We start from the raw sequence: 12,897 nt of genomic DNA, 5'->3' as shown, positions 1-12,897 counted from the left end.
ATCGAACGTCGAACTAAGGTGGTGTCTGGTCAGGACACATGCTTTTTCGAAGATTAAATATAGCAGAAAGAGGGTCCCTCCTCTAGCAATACGAAAAACAGCGATAACGTCCAAAAACTTGTTTTTGAGGAACAATGATAACTTTAAATGAATATGTATTTTTTATATAAGTCCATGTTCAGCAGTGGACATCCTGCGGCTGATGATGATGACTTATATATTACACTAATATTATAAATACGAAAGTTTGTGAGAATGGATGTATGTATGTTTGTTCTCTCAAAAAAAACTATTGAACGGATTTGGATGAAACTTTACAGTAATATTGGTTATAGATGAGAATAACACATAATATTTTTGTGTAATTTGGTCATAATATAACGATACACATCAAGTCGGAAAAAATAATTATCCCGGAAATCTTCTTCACGCGGATGAAGCCGCGAGCAAAAGCTAGTACATAATATTATTAATAAGCCGGCTTGTGAATTGATAATTATCTGATACGATATAATTACGTGCAAACGCACCGACTGAGTTCCTGTCACACACTGCGTTTCATTACTGCAAACCTTGATAATTGGCAATTAAATTATTAACTTATTTTTAAACATTCTCGTAATGGTCGTCTCAATATATGGGTTATAATTATACTTAATACATATACTATATTTCTTGTAATACCTTACGCATTTAAACATAATTTTCCATAAATATTTTTTATTATAAAATATCATATGCTATTAAAAATTGCTATACTGACGTGAAACGGAACGCCACGCGTACTGTTTATGATTTTTTATGTCAACATTTTGCTACTCTGATTAGAGCTTTATTCGAATTTTACATCCATTGTTAGTGAAAATACAACATTCGAGAATATTACATCAATATTCGTAATTTTAATGAACATAGAGAACCAGACGAATTGTTGATTTGAGATTATTTCGAGGGAAATGGGAATTAGCCCATGCGTATTTAGTATTATATCTTGAAAAGTTAAATGAAGTATGCGCGGAGCCTTGCTTACATAATACGATGAAGGTAAATCCCGTCTCCTTTAAAAATATACTCAAAATATTTGTCAAGGTAAAAAAGAGGTCATCCTTGCTGCCTTATATTATTTCCCGTCTTATAAAAATATGGTAGCGAGTTTGTAAGTATAATAATAATTTGTTTACTGCTTCAGTGGCGTAGTTATAATGCGTACGCAGTACAAGTACGATTATCGCGCTGTTTTGGGCTCGAAGTTTCAGTCAGCGCAAAATCATTGTGATAGCGTTTTTCTATCCTAAAAATTATAATTCAGGCGCAGCTCGAAGTCACCAAGTTGGCGGTGTGATATTCCTCACAAAGCAAGTAAAGCCATTGGTCGTGCACTTGATTTCTCTCCGGTCATGTTGGATTGCCGTCTCACCGTACCATGAGAGTGAGGGAACAGAGAGAGCACCTGTGTATTGCACACACTTGTGCACTATAACACTTCCTGCATACCTGGCTGATCTATGTTGAAATTGGCCGCGAAACAATGCTGATTCGCCTCAGAACAACTTTTTAATAATAACTTAAGCTTTGTTTATTGAATAGTTTAATAAATTAAATGTCTACTTGAGATTCTACTCAAAGGTGAGTTTGATTTATTAATACGCTAAACTATACGATTTCAAGTGCGGTGTATCAACCGAACTTTGAATTTTAAAACACTGCGTACCCCTGCGGCATTCTGAAATATTAGAAGTTAAGTCTAGTAATGCTCAGTATTTATTTTTTTTATTATAGAATTGAGAACTTTTTTTTTGAAGTCGTTTAAAAAATTGGCGATGGCGAACTTCCGTCAGGCGTTCCATTTGTTAAATAAAACAATAAGACAGAAGTAGTCCACGCCGCATGAATATGTTAACTCGTGTCTTAGAAAGCAGGTCGTGGTATTAGCATATTTACGTGTGGTGGTGCGGGCGACAGGGGACTTCCTTTGCGATATACAATGTTTTTGTTTTGAAATATTACACCGTTTATTCATAATATAAAGTATATAGGCAGTAAGTATAACATCACATAAAGCGAGAAGAAGAGAAGGAAGCGGCGATAGCCTAGTTGGTTGTGGAACGGACTGCCAAGACGAATGTCCGCAGGTTCAAATCCCAAGGGCACACACCTCTGACTTTTCTAAAATCATGTGTGTATTCTTTGTGAATTTATCGTTCGCTTTAACGGTGAAGGAAAACCTCGTGGGGAAACCTGCATACCTGAGAAATTCTCTATTAGAAATTTTCGAGGGTGTGTGAAATCTACCAACCTTCACAAGGCTAGCGTAGTGGACTAAGGCCTATTCCCTCTCAGTAGTAGAGGAGGCCCGTGCCCAACAGTGATACAATTTACAATACAGGGCCCTTATTCTGTATGATAGTGTAAACGCGTAACGCGGCCGTGTCATGTTATCTTCGAGAAATGTGCGTGGAACGGTATTCTGTAAGCCAAATTTCTATAGTCCTAAACATGACGCGTTGTGTTACGTGCTTGTTACGCACTGTCAAAATAACGTGCGGGATAGAGAATAAGGCCCCAGGGCTGATATTCTTATTATTATAGCATCACATCATGAAAGACTCACGGTGAAAAGTGGACACCAGTTGCATCTTTAACTAACCCTTCGGGGATAAAAGTGTGCGTGTAAAAGTAATAATAATAATTAAAGCGATGTGCTCAGATCTAGTTCTAAAGCTGGGGTAAACGTCAGGCAGATGGCAGACAATTTTTTTTCTTTGAATGACGAGACGAGCTTTCTGTTCGCCTGGTGGTAAGCGATATGACCGCCCGTAAACAGTTGAAACTCCGTGCAACACATTGAATTACAAAGTATTGTTTGGTATTCCACTGCGCTCGCCATCCTGAGACGTGAGATGTTAAGTCTTATTATGTCCAGTAGTTACACTGGCTACAAAGTCCTTCAAACCGGAACACAATAGTGTCTACACACTGCTGCTTGACAGAAATAGACATTACGGTGGTATCTACCCAGGGCCCTTATTCTGTATGATAGTGTAAACGCGTAACGCGGCCGTGTCATGTTATCTTCGAGAAATGTGCGTGGAATGGTATTCTTTAAGCCAAATTTCTATAGTCCTAAACATGATGGGTTGTGTTACGTGCTTGTTACGCACTGTCAAAATAACGTGCGGGATCGAGAATAAGGCCCCAGGTTGATTCTTTCATTGAAAAGAGCAACACCAGAGTTTCTTGCCCGTTCTTCTCTGGTGAAAACTGCTTTCCGAACTGGTGGTAGAGTTAATATTGACGGAATCTAAATAATGTATAACATTTTACAGATTCAAATAAATCATTTCATTTGAGAGATCTGCCACCGGTAGTTTTTTTTAATTTATTATTATTTATTTAAATTCGAATATAAGGTTATAGTAAAGCAAATGTAATATAGGGGAAACAGTTTATCCACGTTTCTAACAGCAAAGCGACTAATTGGGTAATTAAAACTTCATATTTATTAATTAGCCAGTCGTAAAAATCGTAAATATTTACATACAATGTTGTAATACAGTTGTGTTGTTAGCTCAATGACATACATCTGACAAGGGACACCTTTTTATACGAGCATGGCCAAGTGACCCCACTGTATCTGATGGTAAGTGGAGTGCGGTCCAGTAGAATGTCGACTGACGAGCGATGATCACCCCTCAGCTTACAGTTTATGATTGAACCGAAGTAGTGCCACTGCCACGGAATAAGAAGAAACAATTCACTTTCGCTGGTGGTAGGATATATTCTATAGCCACACGGATAGCGACCACCGCGCAGAAGGTGTAAAACCAGCCATGACCACATAAGCGTGTCGCGTTCCGGGTTCAGCCTGTGTATATCCGGTTCCAACAAGCCGGCATAATTGTGTCGACTGGCTCTACCATTTATAGATGTTATTATATTTGTGATGCAATTGTCTATTTGGTAATCATTTGGTATCAGATATGCTTTTTGCTAATGCAATGCAGGTTTGATAATCCATACTCATATTGTAAATGCGAAAGTTACTCTGTCTGTTTGTTACATTTTTAAAACTGAACCGCTTAACCGATTTCGATAAAAATTGGTATGAATATAGTATAACCCCCTTATTCATAGACGTTTTTTATCGAACGACCAAGTAAAGCTGTGATAACAAGTCTGTTTCTCAATGCTGACGGCATGGCAGTCTTCTCAGTGCATAGACATATGGCCGTTGTGATTGGCTAATATTGAGATACAACAATAATAGCCAATCACAACGGTCCTATGTCTATTTCTCAGTGCCGTTGGGCACTGAGAAACAGGCTTGTTATCACAGCTTTACTTCGTCCTTAGATAAAAAACATTTATGAATAAGGGGGTAAGTCTCTAGGAAGGACATAAGCTACATTTTATCTTGGGAAAATATATAACGGGATTTTTTTCTAGGAAAAACTTTCTCGCGGTTGTTACCGCGAGCATAAACTAGTACGATATAAATTATTCAAGTTGATTCTTTTTGTTATTTGTCATCGTAAATTGCAACACGAGTAGTTAATGAGAGAATTGAATATTCAATTTGTTAAGTACTTGTTTAGAAGCAATTTACTAATACATGATTGTGTAATAAATTCATTTTGAATCCCATAAATATATTTTCAAAATTACAAATACAAAATCCAGTGCTACAACGATTCAACAAAAGGAAAATACACTCAATAAAGTAATCACGTTTAGATACAATATTTTCTATCCTTGCTATAAAACTGTTGAAACAGGTTTTGTGTTCTTGCTCGCGTACAGAAACTTGTATCAAAAATATGCCGCGCGTACGTATTTGAATCATTGTGAGTAATGCAGCCGGGACGCACGCTCTTAGTCCTCGTGCTTGTATCAGCGTGTTCGATTCCCGCCGCACGTCAACATTCTAGTAATGGGGTCACGCTGAACTTCACTGAGGCTGTAGCAAGAAATGGATACCAATCGGAGACCCATTCAGTCCTCACTGAAGATGGATATCTGCTGACCCTGTTCCGTTTGGGCAAGAACAGGGGGACACCGACTTTACTGGTGCACGGACTTCTGCAGAGCGCTGACTGTTGGATAGACTCCGGGCCGGATGCTGGGCTGGGTTATCTCATCGCAGCAGCTGGATATGACCTTTGGCTGGGCAATGTAAGAGGGAATTATTACTCACGAGCCCACACCCACCTGCGGCCTGAAGACCCTGCCTTCTGGGACTTCAGTACAGACGAAATCGGTCTTTACGACGTGCCTGCTATGGTGGATTATGTTCTGCAACAGACCGGCGCTAAGAAGCTAAACTACATCGGATTCTCGCAGGGAGCAGGTGCCCTCTTTATGACGTGTTCTGAAAGATCACATTATTGCAGCAAAGTTAATGTTATCATAGCTCTTTCTCCTTCCATGAGACATAAGAATACCAGATCTCCATTGTTTAGATTAGTGACTGAAGGCTCTTTGGACTACGGGCCAATTTTACGCAGTGTTGGCATCCACGAGGTCTTTACTCGAGGCACACTGACCCAAGAGATACTCAGCTTCTTCTGCAACATTCCAGAATTGATTATATTCTGTACTATATTCAAGGAGATGTTGGATGCAGTGTATCAGTTACACAAGCCTATGGTAACTGAGGAGACAATCAGGACATTGGTAACTCACTTTCCATCAGGCACTTCTGTGAAGAACATGGTGAGGTTTGGGCAGGCGATGAAAAATGAGGAGTTTATTAAATTCGACTATGGAGAAGAGAACCTTCAAAGATACGGGAGTGTTCTACCACCAAAATACAATTTTGAAGCGGTGAATGTACCAGTGGTGGCTATATACGGGAAGAACGATGGCATAGTAGATATAAAGGATGTTGAATGGGGCTTGCAGAAGCTTCCCGTGGTCCTCGAAAGTTACGTCATAAAGGATCCGCACTGGAGTCACCTGGACATGAACTATAGCAAGAATACAAAACGATTGGTGTTCCCAAAGATCAATAAATATTTATCCATGTTTAGTTTGTGAGTGTGCGTATTTAGTACATTTTTGTGCTTATGTTAGAATGTGACTTTGGTACATATGTGAACTGTGTTGGTGTGAGTCTGTGTTGGTGCGACTTAAATATTTATGGCAGGTAGTTTAGTTAGATATTGTTGTTAAAAATGTTTAATCGCTACGTAGGTGCTGACTTTTGTACAAAATACACGACTAACAGTTAAACAATAATTTTGTTAATCCCTTTTCAAAATAGAGTAGCCTTTTCAGTCTAGAGTCTAGAATTTGATCCCAATATGGCGATTGGCTCACTCTTTTCGTCATAGGATGAAATACATACGGCGGAAAGTGGGTGAAGCAATTGCTTTTCTGCTTACCCTTTCGGGGATAAAAGACGTGAATGTGTGTGCTTTTCAAAATAGAAAAGATTCATAGATAACCCAACTAGAAACGCAAAGTTTTTGTTTATTTCCATGTTGCATTAAGATATTTAGTTTGTATGTAAAATTATATTCTGTCGCTTCACAAATCAAACAAAATTTAAACCGTAAAGAATATTGTTTACGGTCGAATTTCGCGTAACATTTCTAATAATAAATGTCACGTAAATATGAGGCTCTCGAAGCCTGAGCCTCTTTCCTGTGTCGGTTCATTGACCGCCGCGAGCGATACTCCGCCAAGTCTGTTCAAAAATTAAATGTAAAAAAACTCAAACCGCTATGAAAACGGCTTTTATTAGAGTTTATATTTCGGACACACGAAAAATGGTGCGACAGTAAATATTAAATCTAATATATTACGTACCTACCTATTATGTAGCTTTTTAAAACTGACCAAATAGTATTCACAACCACAGACGTATAGACGTATAGACGGAGGTTTCCACCAAAATAATTTATCGCTGGTTTAATTTTGTTAAAAAGTCTTTTAATTAATAGTTAATACATTTTTTAAATTGTGTCTTTTTCAAGTTTTCCATTTTGTTTATTCGGATTTCAGTTTTATAAATTTAATACTGTAGATATTGCAGAAAACAATGTAAAATTAATAATTAGGACCTGGGCTTGACCTTCTCTTCGATATGGAATGGCCCATGATATTTTTTTAATCATGTTATAAAATCAATTCGGTTTAATTTTTAAGACTGGCTGCCTATTTTACTCTCCCCCAGTGGCAAAGGATATTTATAATCCGATTGTTTACCTTTTGTTTAAAATTTATGTAGAATCTAATTATTACTAGAACGATTTGCAGACTGCATTAATGCATAATATTGTAACCTTATGTTGTGTCGGGTTCCTTCCATTCTTCTTACTACTTCCATAGCTAAATAGTGTAAAACATTTATAGTGTTATCTGACCTGCGATCCAAACTGGCACCACCGCGTTCTTAACACGTATATGCGTTACTAGACCGAGATTGTAAAATCTTAAAAATGCTAAGAAAAAAATGTACAAAAAGTCTAACCATTACCGTTGTAAAAAACAAAAATAAGCCATAACCATATTTTTTGCAGTATTGTTGTTTATTGGTGTATTTAAAGATATTTTCTGACTGTTACTTTCGTTTTTCTATATGATATTAAACCACCTCGAGCGTAACGCCTGATAGAAAAACAATAGCAATAAATATTGTTGCCGAATACGCACTTTGCTCATCGTCTTTGTGAAGGCTGTTTACTGGGTCGAAGTACACTAAATTTTAATTATGCCTTGTCCATAAATAATGCGTCTTGTCTGTTTATAAATATTAGAAAGTTAGTTTTATCAATATTAATTACCATTAGGGCCGCATCATTAGCCTACTTGAAATATTTTGTCTACGAAACTTGGAGTTTATGTCAAATTGCAGTTTACAATTTGTAAGGCGTTTATTTAAAAATCCCTTGAAATGCTAAGAACTGTATTAACAAGAATATAATAATAACACGTTTTTTAGCCGCAGAAATAGTTACCCAGATAGAAGACACGCACACGGTACAGTCATAACCTCAAAAATATCACTGAGTCAGCCATTTCCCGCGTTATGAGCGCCATTATGCCACACGCAGCCAAAACACTGAAATCTAGACATTAATATATACCATTAGATAATAATGGCATCTAAACCGAGGGCGAAACAAAGCCGTAACTCAACCTGTAATTAAGCCATTCGTTAAATTACAGCTATTCTTGTTTTAACGGTCTGGGGATATCGATAATTAAGGGTTGTTTCCAAGAGTTCGAACAAAATGTACGATGTTTTGCACGTCTAAAAGATATGTTAAGAAACTCTATACAGTAATGCTAGTGGATTAATGTGTTCGATGAATTGAATAATGTATTTAGTAGAAAGCCTAACACGATAGTTCCTTGTGACGAGCTGCTTTTGAAATTATCTACTTCAATGATATTATAAATGTGAAAGTTTGTGAATATGTTTAGATGTTAGAAGTACACGTAGAAATAGCTAAATGGATTTTGACACAACGACATACAGAAAGAGCATGTCCTGGAACTGAATATTTTTAACCCGAAGTAAGTTATGCTGCTGTTAAAATATATTTTATATTCGCCCGGATAGCGACCACCGTACACAAGGTGTTAAAACCTACCATATTGGCCCACGTAAGTAATTCGCGTTCTGGGGTCAGCCTGTGTATATCCGGTTCTAACAGGCCGGCATAATTGTGCTGCCGAGGGCACTCATCTCTCATCATTCGACATTCTACTGAACCCGCCTCTATTTACCATCAGGTGCAGTAGGAACACTGCAGTGTACAATGACGTTTTACAAATAGACACGTCATACACTAACAAAATGGCACATAAAAACGGCGCACTATTTGCTATATTCACGTACCTGTACACATAATTACAAATTGGCTCGAAGAAGGAATAAAAAGATGCAGCAGACATTCGTTAGAAAAGGATATATATACATCGACAGTTACGTAACAACGTTAGTGCCGCACGCTCATTGGCTGTTAAGTCGGGCAATTACCTTACTTTCGTCTTGCCAGTATTGAGCTCGGACAACGTATCAATGTAATAAAAACATCTTAGGCTGTGTAAGTATAAAAAAAACATAGCAGGGCTTTTATTCCACAAAACTTTTTCATGCAGACAAAGCCGCTAGAAACAGATAGTATAAATAGTTTAAATGTATTTTTAAACAATATTTTCTTCTACCAAACAGTATATGTCGCCGCAGCACTGGTGAATTTCCGGAGCGATAGTGGCGCCATCTATTATTACATCGAGGAAGTATTAGAAAAGGAGGGAGGTCGACTGTTGCCAATATAAGGACCGGCCGAACGACGAGAGCTCAGTCTTGTACGAGTGTTGGTTGAGTCTGGTTGGAGTCTTGTACGAGTGTTGGTTGAGTCTGGTTGGAGTCTTGTACGACTCTAGTAGTAGTCTTCAGCAGTCTTGTTTCACGCTCGAACCGAGCACATTGTGTATTCCGCTAGTGTTACTATGCAGTAAATTGTTATTGAAGTAAATAAGTGTTTCAATAACTGTCTGAATAAATATAGACCGGTGATACTTTACCGGTCACGTAAAAAAATAACCAAGTAAATAGTTTCACTCCGACATCAGAAGTGGGATGGACCTCTGAGAACTCTACGAGAACCTCCGAGGACTCTACGAGAACCTCCGAGAACTCTACGAGAACCTCCGAGGACTCTACGAGAACCTCCGAGGACTCTACGAGAACCTCCGAGGACTCTACGAGAACCTCCGAGAACCTACTAACCTTGCAAAATTGATTTTCTTAACGGTTCTGCTTATGTAACAACTGTGACAAAACAAGTTGCTTATAGTTTTTTTTTTTTTTTTTTTTTAATTTATTTAAGGGATTTTTGTACTAGTTGTGTACATATCAGTCCCATAATATATTCTTAGTCTAATACAAACATGCATTACATTAAGAATTAACATAACAAAATCAGCATATTGTAGTAGTTATATAGTATTATTATTATTGTATTAACTAATATAAGGCTACAAATTTAAACAAATCCACCGCTGCCTTCGATGATGGATCAACTAAAATTTTGTGATAACTGCCTATGTCATATCTTTTTAAACCATATGTTTCCATAAGCTTTTGTCTCTCATGTTGGAAGCGAACACATTCGACCATTATATGATGTATATCTTCAACAGTCCCGCAGGTTAAACAATTCGGTGTTTCACTTTTTCGCATCATATATAAAAATTTGTTTAGGGGCATGTGTCCTGATCTCAACCTGTGTGCTAATACAACCAGCTTTCTAGACAGCATTATATTACTAAACCACGGTATATGAGGAGGCTCACATTGAATGGACTTATACCAGATACCCTTTTCCAATGATCTAATATTAAAATATTCTTTCCAAAGCTGGTAACAATTTACTTTATATTTTGGTAGTAATTCTGAATAATCGGGTAAAATGTCAAATTCTCTTCCCTCTAATATACCTTTTTTAGCCAGCTTATCAGCTTCCTCATTACCTTTTAATCCAATATGCGCTGGGACCCATTGCAATCTGATGACTCCGCCTTTCCGAGTAAAAAATCAAAAAAGTTGGGAAAGTACTGTGTATGCTATCGATACACCTCTGATACCAGAGGCGCATCGAGCAATATGCTGCAACGCGCTTCTACTGTCGGAGCAAATTACTGTGTTCCTTTGACCAAGACTGCTGCAGTACCGAAGTGCTTCAGATATAGCAATAAGTTCCAACGACATTATACTGATACTAGAATTAATTTTAAAACAATTTAGATAAGTTTGGTCACATTGTTTTACAGATGGATCATAGAAGGCAGCTCCTCGGCCATTATTGCTTTTGGCACCATCTGTATAAATGACCCGCCATCCTAAATATTTGTTATTGAGTTCTTCTATTACATTACTTTTTAACAAATTAAGTTCCTGTAATTTTTTAGGCTCTTTTAAACAGTCCATCTTGAATACTATTGTATCATTAGAAACAATATTAGTAGCCCACGTTTCCATTGAAAACATAGTTAAAGGAGAAGAAGAATGTATATCATCTAAATAAACTTCCGCAATAGTCGTCGCCAATAAGGGCTTCTTTCTATTGTTCCAAAAAATGTTGTGTCTAAAAGAATACAAATGCGTTAAAAGATTGACCGTAACGTTGTCCTTCCAGGATCTAGCCTTTAAACAGTACTTTAAACCTAAGTATTTCCTTCTAATATGCAGTGGCGGTACACAGAGCTCGCTTTCCATCACATGAATGGGTGTACTTCTTATAAACCCTCCAACTATGCGCATTGCCTGATTCTGAACCCTATCCAATTTATTACAATGAACTTTCGCACTATTATCAAATAAAAAAGAAGCATAATCTAACCTACTTCTTACTAATGATATATATATTCTACGTAGATGAACAGGATGAATTCCCCATGAAGTACCCGACATAACCTTTAACAAATTAATAAATCTTTGTGCTTTATCAACCGTTATATTTATATGTTTTCTCCACCGTAAGGAACTATCAAGCCATACACCTAAGTATTTATACGACTGAACAGATTGAATTTGGCATTGATTAACTTCTATTTGCAACTGTTGTTTTATTTGTCCTCTACTAAAAATACAAAACTTTGATTTTGAAGTTGATAATTGCAGTCCTAAGGAGAGAAGTATATCTACTAATATTGTTAAAGCGTTTTGGATTTTGTCTATACTCGTTGATATATTTTTACTACTACTATAAAGAACAAAGTCGTCAGCATATTGACAAATATATACAGCCTTTATTTCCCTACAAATCGAAGAAGTCGTTATGTTAAATAAAAGAGGCGATAACGGGTCGCCTTGTGCTAATCCTTTACTGGTATACCTTTTTAACGTGACACCACAATCATCTTTTATTTCTAAACACCGATAGCTCAGAAAGTTCCAGAGGTATTCGCATATTAATTTTCCAATACCAAGACTGTCTAATATGGTGGTTGTTTTCTCCACTAGAACATTATTATAAGCATTATCAATATCAAGAAAACATGCAATTGTGGGTATATTGTTTGTAAAACCTAATTGAATTTGAGTCACTAAGCGAACTAAACAATCAATGCACGACTGTCCACGGCGAAAACCGGTTGTAAACGGCGATAGCACGTCATTCTTTTCAATAAACCATTCAACACGTCTCGCGATCATAGAATTAAATACTTTACACAGACAACATATTAATGATATAGGTCTCAATTTAACGGGCTGATTATCAGTGCCACCATACTTTGGAATAGGAACAATAGTGATGTCTCGCCAGTGATTTGGTACAACCCCAGTCTGTATAATTCTATTATATAGATACAATAAATAGTATTTTCCATTAATAGGCAAATTGTAAATCATTGAATAAGTAATTTCATCCTTACCTGGCGCCGTATCGTGTTTCTTAATGCAGTGACACATTTCGCTTAAAGAAAAATTCGCTTCTACCCTCTCATTCCTCGATCTAAAGGTCGGCTTACATGGTACGACAAAATCTGGTGCAAGACTACATAATAAAATTTCTTTATCCACTTTATCTATTACGACTTTTTGAGATCTATAACCTTTCATCCAACGTAAACGCCTCCACATGTTGGCGGCTGATACAGACTCGTTAACACTGTTGCACATTTTTTGCCAACCTAATAACTTAGCCCGATTTATGGCTATTTTAGAGGTTTTGATTTTTTCTTCAAGTATTTTTAAATTATTAGGGATAGGATTTTTTCTAAAACTCGCTAAAGCAAGGCGTCGCTCGGCCACTAATTTCGATAAGGAAGGGTTCCAGTAAGGTTTTGGTTTGAAGTTACTCGCAGGATTGTTACATATTTTAGTCATAGGGATACTCTTGTCAGCTGCGGATTGTATAACATTAATTAATGTTTCAT

At 37.1% G+C, this 12,897-nt stretch overlaps 2 protein-coding genes across 2 annotated transcripts in view; both read left to right on the top strand.

Annotated features, from left to right (window-relative positions):
- LOC115456055 overlaps positions 1–12,897 on the top strand; it is a 232,470-nt gene that overhangs the window by 111,347 nt on the left and 108,226 nt on the right. The window lies entirely within an intron of this gene.
- LOC115450235 (lipase 1) lies at positions 4,848–6,474 on the top strand. Its single transcript, XM_030178231.1, has one exon. It carries the CDS (start codon positions 4,852–4,854, stop codon positions 6,034–6,036), a length of 1,185 nt encoding a protein of 394 aa, XP_030034091.1. The 5' UTR covers positions 4,848–4,851; the 3' UTR covers positions 6,037–6,474.

The sequence above is a fragment of the Manduca sexta genome, chromosome 4, assembly GCF_014839805.1.
Source record: "Manduca sexta isolate Smith_Timp_Sample1 chromosome 4, JHU_Msex_v1.0, whole genome shotgun sequence".
Taxonomy (NCBI): domain Eukaryota; kingdom Metazoa; phylum Arthropoda; class Insecta; order Lepidoptera; family Sphingidae; genus Manduca; species Manduca sexta.
Note: the sequence above shows the minus strand (reverse complement) of the source record. Positions and strands in the feature narration are given on the sequence as shown.

Coding starts and splice junctions, on each gene's coding strand:
- LOC115450235 (XM_030178231.1), top strand. CDS start 4,852: ATGCAGCCGGGACGCACGCTCTTAGTCCTCGTGCTTGTATCAGCGTGT.